The following is a 21530-nucleotide window of genomic DNA, read 5'->3' as shown; positions in this document are numbered from 1 at the left end:
ATATATAGTTATTAACAAATAGGAAAAACCTCGACAAAATCTTGTAAGAAGCAAAGCTTGATACATTGCTTGATGTCGGTATTCATATCTTGAGATTCAATTCTTTTATTTTCAAATGTAATTCTGAATAATAGATATCCATGATCCAGTATTTCATGCTATATGCCAGAGTGTAAGTAAAAAATAACAAAATTGGCCAGTGAGACTTGCATTTTTACACCTGCATCTACACGGCTTATTTTAGCTTGGCTTTTAAAATGGTATTTTTAATGCCTTTATTTATCAAGATGCAATCATACAAGCGCATTAGTCCATGTAGGAATGCAGTGTTTCAAGCAGCATTGTTGTATCAGTAGCTAATGTAATTGGCATATAGAAAATATAGGGGAAAGTATATCCTTTTTTGTCAGCCTTAGCTGGCTTATGTTGAAAAATAATAGATAGGGATATAAAAGCATAATATGGCGCACATGGAATTGATGACCGTACCATGTTATACCCGTGTATATTAACAATGCAGTTTGTTTTTACTTCTGTACCATGGTGCTTAAATATATTTGTATTGCTCAGTCTTTGTAACTATATGGCTAATGAATAAAGGTTTCTATTTGCAGTGCGCAAAATGTATTTACAGCTTTGGAGTACATTGTAATGCAGCAGATTGAAAGCAAAAAAACCATGAGACAACGGAAATTGCTCCCTCGCTATGAAAAATATAATTTGTTGGCAAAAAAATTTATTCGCATGCACTTCACATTGATTATTTTATTGGGCAAGCTGAGCATACACTTGAAAATGTTTTATTTGTATTTCAAATATGCATTAATTGAATATATTGGTGCCATGGATTACCTTGTTCTATATAAAAATTAAAAAAAACTTTAATTGTGCAAAGGTTTCCAATGCGTGTATTTATATTTGCAAACATCTGATTTTTTAAATTGCAATTACGCGGAAAATATGAAAGATGTATGGTATCGAATTAAACAACAATGGAAATAAGTCTTGTAATTATTTTTATTAGCTTTTGAGTGCATTTTTTCAATATTTCTACAGGTGAGCAGCAAAATAATATGAAAAATAAAGTGGCCATGTGCTTCATTTTATTGTCGCAAAGGCCTAGGACCAAGGCAAATAGTACAAAGCAACTAAAAAATGTACACAACCCCATGTGTGATATAATGAAAGTTATTTAACTGAGGGAAAATGTGACATGGATTTGCATACCCTTTGCAATGTCGGGAGCAAAGAAATGAAGCATGACAGTAGCAAGATTTACTAGTTTATCTCAAAACACATGCCCAATTTAAATTCCTGTTTATATTTTCTTTTTAAACAATATTGTTAAAGTGCGGGGGGAAAGAGTGAGTGGGTGAGCGGGCCAAAGGGAAGTGGGGGGCAATGTTAACATGTAAAGAAAGTGATGAATAAATGGAACAGCGTGGAATGAAATAAAAATAATTTGTTTTGCACCTTTTCAATTGCCACCTGCACCCAATCCAATGCAATGCAATCGAATCCAATCAAAACCCCAAACCTAAATCCGAGCACCATTTCAGCTCGTCGCTCCCGGTGCCACTGCCGGTACCACTGCAACTACCAATTCCCTCCCTTTTGAATGGCAGAAAGTAGCCAAGCAGCCGCAATGTATGATAATGCACACTTCTTTATGACGCATGTCAATGAAAGCAGGACAGGCGGCTGGATGCGCGTCCTTCCATTTTCACTACTCCCGCCATTTTGCGAATCTCGTTGCGGCTAAAAAGGAGGAACATAACAAGTATTCGCGTGTCCCCTTATGCACCTACAAAAGAGTGTGAGTCCCAAGAAAAATAATATCGATGGCAGAACTGCTGAAAAAGGCGAATAACCTGTTTTTTATTACATTCTTGTTCGCGAGGATAATCCCATCCATCCACCCATTACAGTTGTTATTTAATTTTTTTCCGAAATTGAGCAGGAGGCAACGAACCTCTTGTATTAACGCTCCCACCGAGCCTCCCCCCTCTCTTTTTTTCCTCACACCTGAGATTACCTCGTGTTATTTTTATTGTAATTTCGTCTTGTCCGATAGGATGGTAGCAGACCACCCCCCAATCTCCCTCATCACATCCCTCCCTCCAGGCACAGAGCCTACCCCTTCCCCCTCCCTACCCCCTCCTCACCCTTGCTTTTTTTGGCGGCAGCATATTGGTATGGAAAACAAAAAAAGGGAATGAGGACAAGGCAAAATACGCAAGGAAAAAGGGTGCCTTTTTGGTTTTCGTCCAGTGCGAGAGCATGGTAGGCTAGGGGCTCTGAGAACTCATATTAGACCCGCTTATTTTTATTTTGGCTGCTTTTTTGTGAGTGGCCCTTTCCCCCTATTACCCACCCACTCAACCCACCCTCGCTGCACCCCCTCTCTTCTTATAATTTCGTTGTTTATTGCTCCAGAGACTTTTTGCATGTGCATGACCAACTAGAAATCAGCACTGGGAGGGTTGTGTGTCAGGATGCAGGTATAAAAGGTCAGACCTCTGCTCTCTCGAAAAAAAAGTCCAAAATCTTTTATTTTTTTGTAACGCTATATTTTTTATTTACCGACAGCCTCTTAAAAAAGTCACTTCTCCATCCTACATATCTCTAACCTTTTTTCATTTCATTTCTTCTGAGCAAGTGCCGTTTTTGTATTTTTTTATCACGGGCGCACAAAAAATATATTTCCTTTCTTTCTTTTGTACTCTACCCCATTTTTATTTGCGACTTATTGTTCTCTTTTTGTGAAAAATTATATTATTCTACCCTTACGTAGTATTAAGCTGCACTTGTTTTAATTTTTGATTCTCCTTCATCTATTTCTTTTATATTAAGTCATTGACTTTTTTATCCATTCCCCCGTCATCACATTTTTGCCGCGCACACTAGACAAAATCACCCAATACCTGCCGGCTGGTGCATAAAGTAAAAATTTTATTAACCTCGAAATAGATTTTATTTGCACAATCGTATATATATTTTCCCATTCCACATTCACACACACAAAATGAACGCTCACCGGGACACCATGATTTTTGAAGCCGCCACGCCAAACAGCCAAGGCAACGGCAGCCAAAGCAGGAGCTACCACAGCTACCACCACTACCAGCACCACCACGCTCTGCCGGCACCCAACACAGCCATGTCAGCAGCGCACCACGAGGCACAGCACACGGCCTACCACGGCCACAGCCACAACCACGGACACAAGCAGCTTCACCACCCATCAAGCTCTGTTTCCCACCCCTACCACTACGCTCTGGATAACCGTGACCTCTCCTCCCTTCAATCCATTTCCATGTCGCCGCCGCCGCTCAAGGGCAAGCGCAAGCGCGCCAGCCCGCAGCAACTCGAGATCCTCAACAAGGTATTTGCCAACACGTCATTCCCGCCCACAGATATGCGCAACAGCCTTGCGCGTGAGCTCGGGATGACCCCACGGACGGTTCAGATCTGGTTCCAGAACAAGCGCCAGGCCAGCCGCCAGCGCGACGGCAACCATAGCCGGAATACAAAGTCGATGGCCGGACCTGGTACCGGTATTATGAAGGGATCCAGGAGCTTGTCGCCGTTGTCCGAGAGCGAGCATAACCGTGGGTCGGCGTCGCCGTCGGTTTCATCATCACAGTCTTCGTCGCCGACCGTCGGGTACTCGCCCTTGACCTCGGGACACCCCCAGCAGCAGCAGCAGCATCAGCTGATGGCGCTTGTGGCTGCCGCTGCTGCCACTACTTCCTCCCTAACAGAGTCGAGAAACAATAGTGATGGCGGTATGACTGCGGTCACAACGCCCGTGTGGAAGAGCGAGCCAAGGGCTGCTATTGCTAAGCCTGCCAACACTGGTTACATCACGGCTTCGGCACTTGGCGGCTTGCACGTACAGTACAGCTACTACGATAATAACTACGAGCACCAGCAATCGAAGCAGAAGACTGAAGCTGGAAGCATTGTCAATAAGCTTCCGTCGCTTTCTTCCTTGCCGTCTGCCGCCATGGATCTGGGCGACCTTGACCACAAGCGCCAGGAATCCAGCAGTAGCCAGTATGTGACTAATGGGCATAGCTCCTCCCAGCCGTTGCATAAGCTGGCCGAGTTTACTGATAAGGGGATCAGAATGAGCAATGATAGACAGTTTGCACATACTCGTAACGATATGTGGTTTAACCGGACTGCTCCTTCGAACCTTGAGTACTTGTACAGGAACGACCAGCAGCAGCAGCAGCTGCCTCGTATGGTTCGTCCTTGCGTTGATAGGCCGGCTGCAGAGGTGGCGCCCTTGAATCCCAATGTTGACGAGCTTTCGTCAATGCCTGCTTCTCACACTCCTCGCAATGTCTCTGTGCATCGCTCGATGTCGCTCATGGATATGCTCAATGCCCCGCCAGAGCAGCGCAAGCTGCCGCCTCTGCCTCCTATTGGCCAATAAATTTCAAGTTTTCTTTCTATCCCTTTTTTTGTATATTTACATTAACAAAAAACTACTTGACGATTTATTTTTATCATTTGTTATTACCATCACATGTTTGAAATATTACTATGTTGTCTGGGCTTTATGAGGCGCATGTGTGTGTATTGATTGTGCAATACAGGTAATCGTTCTCCGCATTATTTCTGCTTGAAATTGAATTTTCAATTTGGCGTCGATTTTTGTTTTGAACCATGCGTGCCTTTATGCACCATGCGGTACGGTGTGCTTGTCTAAATTGCATTTCGCCGGACATGAACATCCCCCTTTCCCTAATAAAATAAAACAAGGGGTTGGTGTTTATTTTCTACCAACATTAACTACATATGCAATGTTTACATTTTTTCGGCCATTAAAACCAGCAATTAAGTAGTAAATAAATATTGGGGGATGAGAAACCAAAAAAATCACCAAAGCGCTATTGACAATGGGTACTATTTTGCTGCACGATTTAGCAGCAGTTTTTAAGATAATTTTCCGCCTCTCGCTTCTTTCCGATGTCCGTATAGCATAATCCTCTAAAAAAATGAAAACATACATGTGAATAATGATTTTCATGATATGCGCCGGTTATCCTATAAAAATTAACACATTTATTAGAGGTTTATCGGCTGGTACTAAAATAATTAGAGAAAACAGTTTGAACCTTCATTCATGTTATTAAAATTTTCAATTGTTGTTTTTTGATTCAATAATAGACATAATTGTCTGTGAGTTTTTTTATTTACCTGACAAAATAATACAGATTATTAATTATTAATTATGAACTATGAATTGTGAATTGTAAATGTAATACACGTCCCGGCATGTAGTAATCCCCTCCCCTTGTCCCGAAATTCAACCATTCATTCGTGTCTTTCTCATTCACAATGTCTGTCTTTCCTAAAATATGCATTATAATGCATTAATGGCCTTTACAACATATATACCTCATGCATACAACCACAAGACATGACAAGATAAGACATGAAATGGAATGAAAGACCAAAATAATTTTAGACATTACAGAAAATTATTTGCATGCAATGCACACATGCAAATTATTTTTGCACACATAAGCGATTGTAAATAGAAAAATTAAAAAAAACACCCTAAAGAAACCTATTTGTTTCACATTCCGAATTAAAAAACTAGCGCGATCACGTTTGCATATCCTGTTTTATCAGGATCTATATTTTTCACACTTTGAAACAAAAAATTTAGGGATGTAGCCAATGTGAGGGGCATACGTGTGTCATTATATGATAATCGTCCAACAAAAAAACAAAAAAACGTGTTTTTTATTATTAGTTTTCTCGGGTTCCTGCAGCTATGGCCGAAAGTAGACAATGTGGCAAAATCCATCTATCCCCCTACCATTTAATTACCTCAACCAATAGAAATCATTAATTTCATAGCCCGAACACCGAAAGCACATGTAAATTACATTATTATTGAGCGGCATAATACAAAAACACACTGAAACATCCGCATACATGCATAAATGTCTTCCTTTGCAAAGTCAAGTACAAAAAATACAAGTCATAAATAAACGGCAATGACAATCAGTGCAGCGGCACATATATTTCTCAGCAAACAAAAATATTTTGAATCCCCGAAAAAAAGAACCAAACAAAGAATAAATATTTGAACACAACAGACAGTGTTTGTCTTTTTTAATTTTACTCGGCTCCGTATTCCCGGCAAAAAAATAATAAAACAGAAACCACACGCAGATGTTTTGAAATATTTCCCATCCTTATTTCCTGTTTAATTTTGCAAGACACCAATGACAATGCAAACAAAAACAGATGCACTTTTTTAAATTTATTTTATTTTTGTTGCAATCTTTAATAAAGTCCACATGATACTCAAACCTGTTTTCATTCAATTTCCGATGTTGCTCTTATTGTTATTTTTTATATGTTGTTAACAAATTAACTATTTATATTTATTCACACTGCTTATCGGCCGATGAATAAAATAAATATATAATGCTTTTTCCATGAGAATAAACACATACAAACATGCAATATTTTTCTTGGCTTGAACCGTGACTAAAAACAAAAAAGTATACACTTTATCCAAACCATTCTGTAAAAAAGGTGGCACTGTACAAAATAGATAAACAGATACAACATATGTTTTCTGCCATGTCCATTTATTTCTTCCAGGTGTATATGTGGATGCTTCTTCGTTTTGTGATCTTCACAAATTAACCAAATCCGACGATGATATTTTTGTTTGCACATCGTTTTTCTTTTCCGATTATCCTTCCTCCTCCCCCTTTCTCCCCCCAAAATGTTTTTTAATTAGTTTCATTTTTTTTGCTTTTATTCTCTATTTATTTTTACCGTTGCAATAAAACCAATGATCTGCCTTTTTTTGATACTGTTTTTTTCGTGTGGTTGTATATCCTTATATCCAGTTTTTAACCGAAAAATACAAGCCTCGTAGAGTATATGGTGCTCTATTTATATTTGATTTGTTGTGATGAGGTTTTAATTGCAAGGAGTTTGTTCGAAATGTGCAGATTGCACATCAATAGGGATAAATACAAACTCATTCATATAATATTTTTTCCGCTCGCACCACTTTTATTGTTTATTGATGTCTTTTGCCAGTCAACATGTGAGTGACTGCATTTGTGTTGATGTTTCAGTTTTAGTTTCGTTTGGTTAGGGTGGAAAACAAACCAAAGAACATTATAACCTCGGTGTTCATCTTTGTAGCAGGGTTTTGGCTGTTCAATTTTATCCGGAATGTTATCCATTTGAAAAGGAGGAAATACCGAGTTTGATTTATTAGAACCCAAGTTGACTTTGTGTAAAGTTCCTCGCGCTGCTACGGTGCGCAGAGCATTTTTAGACAAACTTTTTCCCTACCTATTTATCTCTTTTGGTTAGTACCCATTTAAGGTAAATAAAAAATCGCGCCAAAGCTTGGCCTTTCAAGCGTAATTCGCTACAGACATGCACCCATTGCAATCAGGTTTTGCCGATCCCGTCCCTCTTATTTTCTCCTACTTTTTGTTGTTATTTCCGCCTCAGCTGATATACGATGCGAATCGGGGCACGATTGTGTTTAATTGAATTTTTTATTTCATGTGTGATGTATGACGATCCGGAATCCAAAAATGAATATAGAAAATATATCGGAACCTCCGTTTACAAAAGAAAACCATTTTAAACGGACTTGGGAATTAACCAATAACTATTGCGCATTCCACCGAAATAAAAAAGGGGACAAAAGACGATCTCTTTCTTTTTTTTTATTTTTGGTTTGTTTGTAAAATAAAAAACGGTTAACAAGCACGGGTTTTCCCAAAACGTAGTGTGCATATACACGGTATGCATATTTCATTGGAAGATTCATAATTTTAGATTTTTTGTGGGGTTGATCCTTGCTTTGTTGTCGAATTTTTAATTGACTGAAAATCATATTCAACCTACTATTTCTCAGATGTTTTTTGTATTGCTTCTTTGAAGGAAAAAGTTCATTTTATTTTGCAGGCCAGTTTATCCAAAACGTCGGTTGTAGCCACAAAGGAAAGTCCAATCTCATTTTCTTTTCTCAGTCTATTCACATTTATGAAATCCGGTTTTCCACTTACAAGCCACTATTCCGTGATTGCAAGTCCATTCCCTGTGCGTGCTTAAATGTATTATTATTATTTATATATATTTTCGCTTGGACTTTTCGCCAGCCAAAAATTTGTTTTTCAATGATTCAAGTTAAATGGACAGAAACAAAGATAATTTTCACAACAAAAATGTTTTTTATTCGTGCTGATTGGTTTACGGATTATCTTCTCATGCATTTTTAAAAAATGTATTTTTACCTTTGTCTTTTTGAAGCTTGCATATTACCGATCTGGCATTTGAAATCGTCCAACTTTTTTATCTTTATATCCCGTTTTTATTTCTCATTATTTAAAATAGTGTCTACATTGCTCGTCAGTGCTTATTACAAAAATAAATGGGCTATATTTTTGGCCGATTATTTGTTTAATTTCATCTCGGAGTGAATGCTTCCCTATTTGAAGATAATGATATTATATAGGAAGGTGCTGTGTATCAGATTAACAAATCTCCTACACATTCCCTTTCTCCCTAACTTTCTTTTTTCTCCCGCCCTGTGGTTCTCTTATCTTGATGTGAACGACATAAAAAAACTCATTTTTCGTTATTGCCATGAGCATGTTTTACACCAGTAATTATCACATTCACGTTCACTCTGTCGTTCACGCAAGGCAATCATAATAAAAAACACCTCCGTTTCATCGATAGCGGTATAATAAAAGCCATTTTGTGAGCAGCAGGTTGCTTGATAATACGCACGCACTCACGCATGCAAAAGGCGACAATGTTATCATTTTTCTTGTCGCGAGAATGTCGTTATTTCATGTTTTGGAACCGCTTGAGACACGTCAATTATTTGTAGTTGAGGCATCTACTCAGGTGTAAAAAGAAAGCCCAAAAAAGCCAATAACCAAAAAATCAATTCCAAAATACAATAATTAATCATCAGATTAATATCAAATCACATATCACGTGATCTACACTACAAATTTATTGATTTGTTTCTTTGCAGGCAAGGAACGCGTTAATTCGCACCTTTTTGAGATGGATTCAAAAAAGTGCACAAAAAATACAATTCAGGCAGCGAATTAAGCTCTAAGGGTAAATTGGTGGTATTATTTTCAAGAATTGGCGAAAGTGGGTGGTTGTGGTAATAGCGCCTGGGCGACTTATAGCTGTAAGCTGGGGTTTCTCTCTTTCTAACTATAGCACATACCCAAAATTTAGTTATCGCGGGATACTTCGAAAATGGTCAGTATCAGCACAACAGATACATAATAAGGAGGAAAGCCGGATGCGATATTCTTACGGACAACAACAATGGATACGGAGAGAGATAACCATTTCGCAGTGATGGATGCAACGATGGATTTTTATTGACACTCGGCGAATCCATTGCGAACGATCAGAGATATGGTGCTTGATGGATATACGAAATTGGAGAGAGGAAGCGGAAGGGGCTGGCTTGAATTTGAACGAAATTCATGATTCTACAAATTTTGAATATGTTCTTTTTTGATTGGCAATTTGGCAAAGGCGACAATGTTGCTTTTTTTAGCGACTATTGTTTTTGCTTCTGATTTTTCCAGCCCCGGACCTCTTAATTGGTTAGGGAAACAGCAGCAACAGCAGTGCCAGCACTAATAGTTGTGTCGGCGAAGTCGCCTTTGGGTATAAATCAGCTGCTGATTGTGCTTGGGTTGTGTGTTTTCTCAGCTCGGTTGGGCTCTTCAGGGCCTGCCAACACCAGTCAAATTGACCACAATCTTGTTGACACGACTTGAAAATATGGTTTAGGACCTTGAACCTCCGTTTTGGCATTACAGCGCATGCACGCGGCCTCTATTCTCTCGGGTGGTTTTTCTCTCTCCTTTATTGGGTTGCTATTTCGGCGCCATACTGAGATATTACATGTTGAAAGGAGACTCAATTGTCGATATGTAGACCATGCTTTCAACTTTCTGCCTTGCTATCCAGGAGTGAAAGCAATCGTTTGTTTTATGAACTTTCCTGATTGGCTTTCCGGTCGATACAATTCTTACACTTTACTGATCATTCATTATTTTGCAATTGTAGACCAAGGGTACCTCTAGCTTCGGTAAGCGTCACGTTAAGACGCACTCGCTGTGCAAGCGCTGCGGTAACCGCGCGTTCCACAACCAGAAGAAGACCTGCGCGTCGTGCGGCTACCCCGCTGCCAAGATCCGTTCCTTCAACTGGAGCATGAAGGCCAAGCGCAGAAAGACCACCGGTACCGGCCGCATGCGTCACCTCAAGACCGTGAACATCCGCTTCAAGAACGGTTTCCGTGAGGGTGCCAAGCCCGCTGCCAAGGCAACTAAATTTTTATTTTGAATAATGTTCAGTTAAAGTTTGGGGTTTTGTCTTTTGGATATTCAACGGAAATTTTGAAATCTTATATTGGAGACACCATGATTTTTTGTTTTGTTATTTGTTTTCTCGCGTAAACATACATACTATCCAACGCTTGTAATGAGTGGATATTAAACACAGAACATGCAGATAATAATAATAATGGTTCGAATGTATAGTTTATATTTATTATATATTTAGTAAATTGGCGGTCCAGAGGAAATCCCTGATGTCCGTACGTCTGATGACGGCTGCTGGGGCCGTAAGCGTAGCCATTGTCTGTAATATTGGTGCTGCTGGTATGAATTACATTATGTACAGGGGGCTGGATAACCGGCGGCGTGTTGTGTGTCATTCGGCGCAGCTCTTGTGTGATGGCAACCAGTGCGCTGGGGTTGACTCCTAGCCGCAGCAGGTGCATGGCAGCGGCCAGTTGTGGCTTGCTAAACCCGGCGCCGACCTCTGTAGATAGTTGTCCGAGAACTAGAAATGAAAATAAATACTCTGTGTTAGTTAATTGGTTGTGTGGATAATTTAGCGCGGGCTCTCCTCCCACCAACAGGAATGCATTCCAGTATGAAGCAATCTGAGCTGGCAGAAATACAAAAAAAGGGTGTCCCGTCTATGTGTTTGCGCTCTGCTGGCTTACCGTCGAGTGTGTCTGCATCTGCCAGAAAGCTGCCATCACCGCCACCACCACCACCACCACCGGCATTGTTATTGTTATATCTTCCGTAATTGTTCATATTAATGTATAATAATAAAAATTCGAATTTCAAACTAAAAATTCAAAAGAATAAAGAAGAAAAATTAAGAGTTGTTTACACTTTGATGTAGCTTTGTTTTGTTCACTCGCTTGCTCACTTTCTAGCCTCTCATGAGTTTAATCATGGACAAAACAAACAATCAGCAGATTAGTTACATCATTTTCATTTGTTGTGTCATTCCCCCATCCGCGTGGTGCCGTTCATTCATTTTTGGCCCGATGAATGCAGATGGAAGAAGAAAAGGCGTTAAAGTGAGAGGAATAGAAAAAGGGGGCTTGGTAGGGGTTTTGTGCTAATTATTTGTTTGTTTGTTTTTCTTGCTGTTAGTCCTTTATTTTCCATCACACTCTTTTGCTCTTTTTTTTGCTCTTGCTCCTTTGTTTTGCATCTCTCATTACTACAGGAATTTAGTTACCGTAGTCTAATTCTTTCTTTTTTACTTGTTCGAGTGTCTTGACATATTACGACACGAGCTGTATCAGGGTTTCTTTTCCTTCTAAATACTGCCTTTTAAATCCTTTTCTTAAACATTTTTTTTGCATTTCGAGTTTTGAAGAACACTTGGCCACATACCAAAAACAAAACAAAATTAAACAAAACATTAAAATAGGCGGGGTGTATCTATACTTGTTCTTTTTAAAAAACTTTCAACTAAAAAGTATATACGTTTTTCTATATATTATCTCCTTGATTTTTATATCCAACACAAGTGCGATCATAGCAACAGCAACACATACGAACAAGCCTTTTTATCTCTTATTTATCTTTATCTTTCTTTTCTTTTCTGTTTTTAAATACCAAAAAACATTTGGAACTGGGGTTTTTCTACTGCGCCCACCAATAATGGCAAGAAGAACCAATGCCAGCGGCGGACAGCGCCAACAGACCTCCAAGGACGACGACGAAAGCGGCAGCGTAGCCAAGACATCACAGTCAGCGCAACCAAAGACTACTCCAGCCAACGAAGGTGTTGCTGGAGTGACGAGTACCAATAAAGCCGATGTCTCGAAGAACATCAGCAGAAGGCTGCTCATAATTCGCAGGAAGCTTCAGCGCGCAGAGGCCAGTGAGAAAAAGAAGGAGAGCGGAGGTCAGATCAGTGCCGAGCAGGAGGCAATGGTGGCGAGCATCGATACACTTCGCGCGCTTGTACAAGAGCTCGGGTATCTCAGCGGGCCAGCGACCAATGGCGGCGAACATGATGAGAAGGAGCACATTGCATCCATCGACCGCGCGATCGAGGAGCAGGTCAGGGAGCAAACACTGGCGAGTGAAGCTCTGGTGCACCAGCAGACTTTGCGCCTGGTGTCTGCTGTTAACGAGAAGCTCCCGCGTGTGGACGCCGATGCTGTGGCTGATGGCGATCGTACGGTTCTGGTGGGCTTTTACCGCCTGGTTTTGGCGGGGGTCGGCGACTATGTTGGTGATGAGGTGTCTTTCCGCCGCTTGTGGCCATCAACCACCTGCGGCAGCTCTCCCAGCGCGCTTTGGACCCTGTTGACGGGCTAATTTTGATGGCTGGCGGTGTGGAGTCAGTTGTCGTCAGCTATGCGAAAATCGCAGCGATTGTTGACAGCGTTGTTGCTGCACCGACTGTGGATGTCGAGGCACCGCTGCTTGTGACTGGTCAGGTTAGGTCGGTTTCCGGCGTCAAGATGCCCAAGCTAATACCGCTGTTTATGCAGAATGACGCTGGGTCGGAGGAGGCAGACATCGACTTTAACACCCAGGTCGTTGTTCCTCCCGGAGGGCTCACCTTTATTGCATCGGCAGAGATGGTCGAGGGCTCAGACAGCGACTCCTTGTACGGGGAGACAATGAGGACACGGAAAAACACAGTAGTGCGCCGGATATTACTGTTGCTATGAGTATGCCTGAGGCTGTTCATGTCGATATCAGTGCGCAGGACCCAGCGATGAACGCGGCCCATGTTGGTGGGTTTGTGCATCCTGTGAAGAGCCTCGCCCAGTCGATCGGTCAAGGTGTCCTGGGAAATGTTCGCGCCGAGCAAGTAGAGAGCGAGTCTGTAGCAGCGGCAGCGGCAGTGTCACAGGTAGACATGACCTCCATGGTCATGCCTGATCCGGCAGCGCATCCAGCTCTTTTGCTTGAAGCGGCGCTGCTGCCTGTTGGATTTAACCCGTACGGCGTGGGTCATCATGCAGCAGCGGCGGCAGCGAGTTCTATTCCAAGCTGGCCGGCGGCAGAAGGGACATCAGCAGGGTCGATGGCCCTGGAATGTATGGTGTTATGCCCATGCCGTATCCGCCACATATTGCCATGCAGTACGGGTACATGCCGCCGCACATGTATGGCATGCAGACTATGAGCCCGGTTGCGGGAGTTGCGCCGCCGGGTGCAATCATGCCTGATGGAGCCTCGCCCTTGGTCGGGATCAGTGTCAGTGGCAGTGGCGGTGGTATTGTTCCAGACCACCAGCAGCAAAAGCAGATTATCGGGGCGGTCATTCCTGGTAACCCACCAGCACCTACTGCGGAGAACGATATGTGGATGGGCAGCAATATTAACACAATTGAGGCGATTCAAAGCCTAACCAGCACATGCATGGGGTCTCTGCGCTGGATAATATATCCGCTGCACCTAATGTTGCCAATGTTGCTGGCGTCGCTGCTCCGTTGCCAATGATGGCACCCATGATCAATATTGACCCCTACCAGCATGCGATGGCGGCAGCAGCGGCGGCGGTTTCAGCCGGGTACGCGATGAACTCACCCTTTATGTACCCGCATATCGACGCTTCCAACTTGTCGACTGCAGCGACGGGTGGTGGGTCGGAGCACAATGAGTCTGTGCATTCTCTCGAGTCATGTCGAATAAAGGTGGTGGTAGCCGGCCTAGCTCTTTGCACTATCCACCACAGCCACATATGCTGTCTAACGGAGAAATCAGCAGCGTGGGTTTGCCCATGCTGAGTATTCTATGCCTCCGCATACTCAGGAAGGTCAGTATATGTGGCCACAACATCAGCCTCAGCAGCAGGGAGATCAACACTTACACGCCAAACATATGCAGGCGGCAGCGGGGCCGGGTTATGGCGGGTATGTTTATTCGAACCAGACCCAGAATTTGGGCCAGCAGGTGGTTCAGCATGTGGTTCAGCACCAGATGATTCCGCAGCAACAGCACCAGCAGCAGCCGAATTACCAGGGCCAGGGGTACAGGCGCCGCGGGTCAGGGAGCAACAGTAACAGCAGTGGCGGTGGGTCTAATCATCATAACAGCGGAGGCAGCAATAACAGCAACAACCATCATAACACCAATACTCTCGCGATCGGCGCAGCAACAATGGCGGTTACCAGCGGCAACACCGCTGGAATAACACCAACAACAACCAGCATGGCGGGTATAACCAACACCAAAGACAGCAGCATAACAACAACAACAACAATAACAGCAGCAGCAGCAGCAGATATGGTCAGGACCAGGGCCAGGGTGGTCAGGGCAAGGGTCAGCAAAGCCAGGATGGCGGTGCGGATTCGGAAATAGCGGCAGAGTGTCGGCAAACGATGGGTCAGCTGCGTCGGGCACCTCTGGATACTACGTGCGGCAGCAATAACTAACACAAAAAAGGCATGTTTTTTGTTCTCCAAAGTTTTATTCGCAATATCATTATCTTATTTTTAATGTTTCTTAAAAAATCATTATCACAAGTGTAAAAAAGTATTGTTTTAAAGAAGCCAGCGGTCCCAATGGTCTGCCTCCAAAAGCTTAGCAGCCAAGTTGCGCATCTTCACGCCGCAATCGTGGACGGGAGTATCCGGCGGATTAAACAAGAAGCAGTCATCGATAATAAGCCTAATGTCTGCGACAAAATCTGCCACCGACGGATACGCCTTCTTAGCGAGTTTCTTCTGTATAGTCGACAGGTCCATAGGGTTCTTGATGATATCTAAATACGTTGGAACTCCAAATGCAATCGGATCCACAGGTTTCAAAAACGGCCACGAGCTCTCCTCCCTCTTCAGCTTATTAAGCACACTCCTCGCCCTCTCCATACACCGGTCGACCAAAGCAATATCCTCTGGTAACTCTGCAGGGGGCGGATCATCCGGGTGTGTTCCAGTCTGCTGCACCCACGCGTGCTCAAATGCCTTCTGCAGGGCTCTCCCTGCGCGTAAACGTATGTGCCGGGGACGTTGAAAGGAAGCAGTTGTCAAATACGAGCTTGACGTCGTGGACGAATTGCTTGGGGGACCGGTACTGCGACCGATCCAGTCGCTTGCGGACGGTTCCGAGGTCCATTGGCCATTTAATTATATCAAAGTATGTTGGCACACCTTGCTTGATCGGGTCCACAGGTGCCATAAATTCTAGTGCGCAGGGGAGCGCTTGGAGTTGCAGCATTACGCGGTAGCATACGGATTTCCAATTACCACCCGATGGGATTGGAGTGCTAGAAGCTACTGCTGGTGCTGGGTCTAGTGCTGGTGCTGGTGCTAGTGCTGGTGCCGGTGCCGGTGCCGGTGCTGGTGCCGCTGAAAATACAGGTGCTGCTAATGTTGGTGCTTTCGGCGTTGTGCTGTCGAGGTAGTCCATGATGGCATCTGGGTCATCCAAAGATGAGAAAGTGGCCGCTGTTGTCGAAGCCGGCGCCGGCGGCAACGGGGACTGCTGCGACGGCGGGGCGGATCCCCTGTTAGTTAGCTTGAGCTTAAAACTGCCCGAGCTCTTGGATATGCTGAGAGATGGCGGTGGTGGCGGTGAGTTCAGCTGCGACAATCTGTTGGGTGTGTTCGGAGTATCAGGGCGAGCCATATCCCGACTTCTCTTCTCCCCAACCTTACTAGAAGGCGTGCCTGGAATCGAAGAAGAGTGTGCCGAGATGTTGCCTGCGCTGTAGGCATGCATCTTTGCTCGCTTGTGCGCTGCCGCTGCTACAGAAACACCACTACCACTGCCGCCACCCATGCCATTACTACTGCCCGACGACAAGTTCGATCTCTCTGAGGGCATGGCGGCAACTGACGACCGAGCCTCGCTCTTGCGCTTACGTGCTGCTGCTGCCGCGGCCTTGTCAGCAGAAGTCTCCCTCGCAGGAGCAACAAAACCAACCTCCAGCGTAGCAGGATTGGTAGCAACAGCACGGGATTCTCCAGCTGGAATAGCAAAATTAGCACCCGGCGCATCTACCGGCGCCAACCCAGCCCTTGCCCACTCGTCCTCAAAAGCAGCCTCAACATCTTGACCCATCACGTAAACAGGAGTGCCAGGCGGATTGAACAAATAGCAATTGTTGAGCATCAGCCGCATATCTGCCTCGAATTCCTTGGGTGCTGAGTACTTGCGCCCCTCAAGCTTCCGCTTGATCGTCGCCAGGTCCATAGGCTTCTTGATGATATCGTAGTATGTCGGGCACCCGTCCAGCAGAACATCGACGGGCCGCATAAAGGGGAAGGCCGACGGGTGCTTGCTGACCTTACGCAGAACCCGCATAAGCGACTTCATCATCCAGGACAAAGAAAGCGACGATGACGATGGCGGTGTGGATGGAGGTACCGAAGGCCTGGAGACAACAGCCGGGCTGGCGGATTCGGGTGACCTCAAGGGCGGGGACTGCAGCGGAGACTCGTTCGCAGGAGCGTCGCCAATGGTCATGCTGATGCTGGGTCTGGATCTGGGCTTGGGCTTTGGCGGGACATTATCAGGGGACCATCCGGCCGATATATTACGGCCGTGTTGGGGTGGCGATGCTGTGTGTGCGGCAGCTAGCGGCGATGACACCCTTGGCACTGTCGAATGTGGGACAATGGAGTGGCCACCGAAGTTGACACAGCTGACGCCAAAGAAGCCTTGGAAAACTTGAGCTTCAGCTTGACCTTGACAGGCTCTGTCGCCGGTACAGCCGCCGGTGTCGTCGGTGCCTGTGGCACAGCCGGTGACAGCCCGCTGGCCAATCCCAAGTACGCTGGCGAATTCATCTTTGTATCGGGCACAGTAATAGGTGGCGGTCGGGTCCCGGCAATCTGAGGCAATCCGCCCATCGACGCCTCTGAGAATGACGGCGCGCGCTGCCACTTGCGCCGCCCAGGGTTCACAACGCCGTCGACTATAGGCCGGTCGCCATCCTCGCCGAGGACGAAATCAGCACTATAGGGATCCACGCCTAAGGCCAACGGCGTATCCTCACTATCACTGCTCGCATTGGATTTAACCCCGCGCTGCTGGCTACGTGCACCCAGCTTGATCTTCAGCTTCTTCCGCGCCACGGGCACCCTTGGCGGCAATGAGCAGTCGGCCGTGCGGTACACAAGCGCATGAACAGCCGCCAGCAGCTCACGCGCCCTGGACGGCACTGCTGAGTCGTACATGGACGCGGCCAAGAGAAGCTGAAGCTCGGGCGAGTCGCTGACATTGTCTACAAATGTCTCCAGGCCACCAACCAGCCGCGCATCTGTGTCGATATGCTCGGTGGCCTCCTTTCCGGCCTCTTCCTGGAACAAAAGACTGTTGTGCTGCCGTCCATACGCCATCGCCCTCAGCACCATGGCCTCGACGGTAAACCGACTGACAGAGTTGGCCAGCCGCGGCGCGCTAGAGTCTGATGAAAGCGCAGCGAAAAACAGGTTAACCATGCCGTCGCCACCTACACCCCAGTGCAAAAGCAGACCGCCAATGGCCACCTCGCGCACGCCCACATAGGCGTCCGGCGATGCCATGCTCAGGAACAGCGCCGTGTTGAACAGGTGCTCTTGCGGTTGTACTACCGATAGACGCAGTACAGCGTCGAGACACGCACAGGTGATGACGTTGTGGAAGGATGGTACGAGCATATCCAGCTTGCGCAGTCGCTCGATCTCACCCAGCACGGCAGTGTCGCCCTGCGGGTCGACGCAGACAGAGAACTTGCGCGCAAACCGCGTGCTGCTGCCAGCAGCACCCACCAGAGCACGCACCAGTGAGGCGAGAAAAAAGCAGTCCGCATACACATTCTCGCTGTTGTCGTTGTACCGCAGGGCGGCCAAAATCAGGGCGCGTGCGCGTGGCGGCGCCTCGCCATGACGATCGCGCACGTTAGACAGGGCGGCCAAAACGGCCTTCTGCGTGAAATACTCGCCGACATTGGCAAAGTTGTTGGGCTTAGGCAACAGCTCGTTGGACGCGCTGTTCTCGATACAGTAGCGGTTGGCGTAGATCTTTGCCAAGTGGTGCAGGCCAATCCAGCCCAGCGATGGCCGCGCGAAACGCGCAAGCGCAAGTGCAGCGTCAACACGAACGCGGTAGAACACGCGGCCGTCCATTACCGTGCGCATCAGCGTGGTGGATGCAGCGGACGACGGCAAGTGCTGCAGCGCGTCAACGGCCTCGAGCTGCGCCGCTACGTCGCGGTCCTTCTGCAGCTGCGCCGCCCACATAAAGTCCGGCTGCTCGAAATGAATGACGCTAGACCACTCAAGATCCGGGTCCATGCGAATCCACTCAAACGTCGCACTGGCCAGACTCTCCTCGTCATCCTCGCCCCACTCGACCACCCGCCACTCGCGCTTCTCGTCCTCATCCTCAGCGCCGAACAGCGCAATGTTGCTATATGCCTCCTCATCGTCACCACCAAGGACCTCGACGTTGACGCTCAGCTCGGCCTCTGCAGCCTCGATTTGCCGCTTGTGGAATCGCTTGGTGCTCCGCCTGATGCGCTTGTATTTGGTGTTAAACTGCACTTCGAACCGCTTTGTCGCCTCATGGATGTCCAGAATGTGCTCGTATGGCGTGCCGTCAGCCTCGCGGATGCGCGCTGTCATTTGGCCGCTGAAGAGCTGCGGCTTCGCCCACGGCGCCGTCGCCTTGGAGTTGGTCGACTCCTGGTGCATGGTGATCTCGACGGCCAGCTTCTTGCGGTTAAACGCGTAGCTGAAGTGAAACACTGGGCAGCCGGTGCCAAAGATCCATTGGTCAGCAAACGTCTTGAGGTCGACGCCGCTCACCTTGCGGCACATCTTCAGGAACCATGTCGTGCCCACAGCATTTGACGCTCCCAGGTCGCCGCTCATTGCTGCCACTAGGATCTTGGGCACAATGCGGTGCAGGCCCAGAGACATGCCGCCCTTCATCATGCGCCGGTCCAGCATGTGCAACACAACTGCTGCCTTCAGCCCGACAAACTCCACGTCGTCGGCCCTCATGATGGGGCCTTGCTCCGCGTAGCTAATCGGTCGCTGGTTGACGTCTGCGTGGCACAGCCGCGTCATGTCGCGCTTCAGCCGGTACCTGTACTCGTTGTGCCCCAGGTTGTGTCGCACAAACAGCCCGGCAACGTACCCGGCCAGCCCGCTGACCAACCAGTAGTCGCTCCAGGTCTCGGCAACAATGTACGTGCCAAACCACTGTTGTGCAATGGCCAGCCCCAAACACCGCCTGGTCTCGTAAACAGGCTCGATGACCGCGCGTGGATGCAGAAAATCAATGCTAAGCAAGGTCAGCGACGCGCATGTTACAACAGGCACGCGCAGGCCCTCCATGAAAACAACCTTGTATGTGGCATAGGGGTACGATCCAAACTCCTGCGAGTGGAACGCCAACGCCTCGGGAATGAACGAGCATGTTGTCTCCAGCTCCTCTTGCAGGCCCGGATACGTGAACGCAAAGACGCCCCGGATGGCATCCACTGTGGCCTTGCGCAGCTTCGAGTTGTGACTGGCCTTGGCCTCGGCCATCATCTGCTCCTCTGCCGCTGCCGCTTCGGCTGCCTCAGCCGATTCCGACGACGGTTCTTGTCCTTCAGCCACACCATCACCGTCCTCATGCTGCTGTTGTTGCTGCTGCTGCTGTGTGCTATCGGCGTCCAAGGATTGAATCGCCTCATCCGCCTGGTCATCAGCAGCATCCTCCTGCAACACATCTTCGGCATCCTTGTTCTTATCTGCATCCTTCTCTTCCTCCTCTGAGCCAGCAGCGCCGTTGGTAGGCTCCTTGCCATCGCCAAGCTCGGCACCATTGGCTAGCAAGCTCCCATCTAGCGTGTAAGCGCTCGTGAACGGACCAACAACAAACCCCAGCGTACAGGCCGGCGTCGCCGTAGTCATGACATAGCGAAAAACACGTCTAGCGGGATCTTTAGGATGAACAACCAATGACTGCAGCTCGCCCACAGAGACCACAGTCAGGGGCAGCAGCATGCCCGAATCGGATGAACCGAGACAAGCCGGCACAGTATAAAACAGATCCCAGGTGCACCGCTCGTGTATATTGTCCATGCAGGGAACCCAAAGACGCGTTGAACTCGGGTACATCTGCGTCTCTGTATGCGCTGTCATCAGGTCGCCTGTGTTCGTGAACAGAATGCCCAAGGAGGGGTCGACCAGATAAAACTCTATCCGCACTTTGATGCTCCGGTACATCACCTCCGTTGCCGCTGCTGCCGTGGCCGCCGTAGCTGTAGTTAGTGATGGTTCTGCTCCCGATGTAACAACATCGTCCGAGATGGCCTCAATAACAACCTCAGGCGGAATACTTATCTCCAAGTTGCCCCTGTCCAAATCGCTGTCATGTTGCTGGGAGGCTATCTTGCGCAGCAGCTTTCGCCGACTATCCGGCGCCATCCGCCGAAACTCACATATATACCCATTTATACTCACACTCCGAACGACTATACACGTCGACAAACAAAAAATGGTATATGAGTATAAGCAATATATGGTCTGAAGCCTTTTATAATCACTTTGTTGTCAGGGTGTCAAGTTATTTACCTGGGCGCTCACAGTGCAGCTGAATCTTTGTCAGACTTGCGGTCTTTGGATCTACAGTCAGCTCTGTCACTCCTTTGACCACCCGGTTGTCAAAATTTATGTCCAGCGACACTAGCTGATGCCCAACCGTAAACTGCGACATCCTCGTGTAGAATAAATATTATGATAATAGAGGCGGTAGGAGTGGCGTAATGTAAAAATAAAGTTGATTAAAATAAAGTAAAAAAATACAGGCCCTTGACCTTCAGTCCGAAGTAGTAAAAGTTTAAAAGTTTAAATTTAACCCCATTTATAACGTCATCCATCAATGGGCGGAGTCACGTGCCAATTTTAAAAATTAGATTTTTTCTTTGATTTTGGATAAAGACCGAAAATCAAAACCAGACCAAATCAATAAAAACAAAATAGTAGAATAAAACATTTCTGTTGTATCTGACGTTATCGTCATTGTGGATGTATGGATATATATACGCAGATATGCTTTTTCTTACTAAAGCCCTGCCAAAAAAGTTTTTTCTCTAATAATTCGCATCAGAACAAACAATAAAAAACAACATTGATACCTGATCTATCTCTTTTTCAGGATATCTTTAATGTATCTTTTATTAAACTAAATGTTTTTGGGGTGGGGCGAAGATCGGACTGG

General features: G+C 46.3%; 5 protein-coding genes across 5 annotated transcripts; 3 read left to right on the top strand and 2 right to left on the bottom strand.

The window, feature by feature from the left end:
- Positions 1–3316: 3316 nt before the first annotated feature.
- Positions 3317–3508, top strand: BX661DRAFT_146080 (Homeodomain-like protein; the record flags this gene model as incomplete). The annotated part of the gene is made up of 1 exon (XM_051533146.1): positions 3317–3508. A coding segment is annotated over one exon (192 nt), but the record flags the coding sequence as incomplete, so codon positions are not given.
- Positions 3509–8927: 5419 nt separating this feature from the next.
- BX661DRAFT_61352 (ribosomal protein L37) lies at positions 8928–10426 on the top strand. Its single transcript, XM_051539318.1, has 3 exons — positions 8928–9155; positions 9271–9294; positions 10120–10426. The coding sequence occupies exons 2-3, from the start codon at positions 9292–9294 to the stop codon at positions 10396–10398; spliced, it is 282 nt and encodes a 93-aa protein (XP_051389221.1). The 5' UTR covers positions 8928–9155; positions 9271–9291; the 3' UTR covers positions 10399–10426.
- Positions 10427–10605: 179 nt separating this feature from the next.
- BX661DRAFT_173153 (uncharacterized protein) lies at positions 10606–11162 on the bottom strand (the record flags this gene model as incomplete). Its single annotated transcript, XM_051533844.1, has 3 exons — positions 10606–10695; positions 10727–10899; positions 11066–11162. 3 exons carry the CDS (start codon positions 11160–11162, stop codon positions 10606–10608), a joined length of 360 nt encoding a protein of 119 aa, XP_051389220.1.
- An 864-nt stretch (positions 11163–12026) lies between these two features.
- On the top strand, positions 12027–13989 carry BX661DRAFT_173152 (uncharacterized protein; the record flags this gene model as incomplete). Its single annotated transcript, XM_051533843.1, has 5 exons — positions 12027–12614; positions 12656–12987; positions 13026–13325; positions 13349–13656; positions 13862–13989. 5 exons carry the CDS (start codon positions 12027–12029, stop codon positions 13987–13989), a joined length of 1656 nt encoding a protein of 551 aa, XP_051389219.1.
- Positions 13990–14872: 883 nt separating this feature from the next.
- BX661DRAFT_200509 (uncharacterized protein) lies at positions 14873–21026 on the bottom strand (the record flags this gene model as incomplete). The annotated part of the gene is made up of 5 exons (XM_051538418.1): positions 14873–15308; positions 15340–16926; positions 16950–20723; positions 20885–20891; positions 20921–21026. The coding sequence occupies 5 exons, from the start codon at positions 21024–21026 to the stop codon at positions 14873–14875; spliced, it is 5910 nt and encodes a 1969-aa protein (XP_051389218.1).
- Positions 21027–21530: the final 504 nt, after the last annotated feature.

The sequence above is a fragment of the Kickxella alabastrina genome (genome assembly GCF_025024165.1).
Source record: "Kickxella alabastrina strain RSA 675 chromosome Unknown BX661scaffold_27, whole genome shotgun sequence".
NCBI classification, from domain to species: domain Eukaryota; kingdom Fungi; phylum Kickxellomycota; class Kickxellomycetes; order Kickxellales; family Kickxellaceae; genus Kickxella; species Kickxella alabastrina.
The sequence above is the reverse complement of the archived record's forward strand: the minus strand, read 5'-3'. Positions and strand labels throughout refer to the sequence as shown.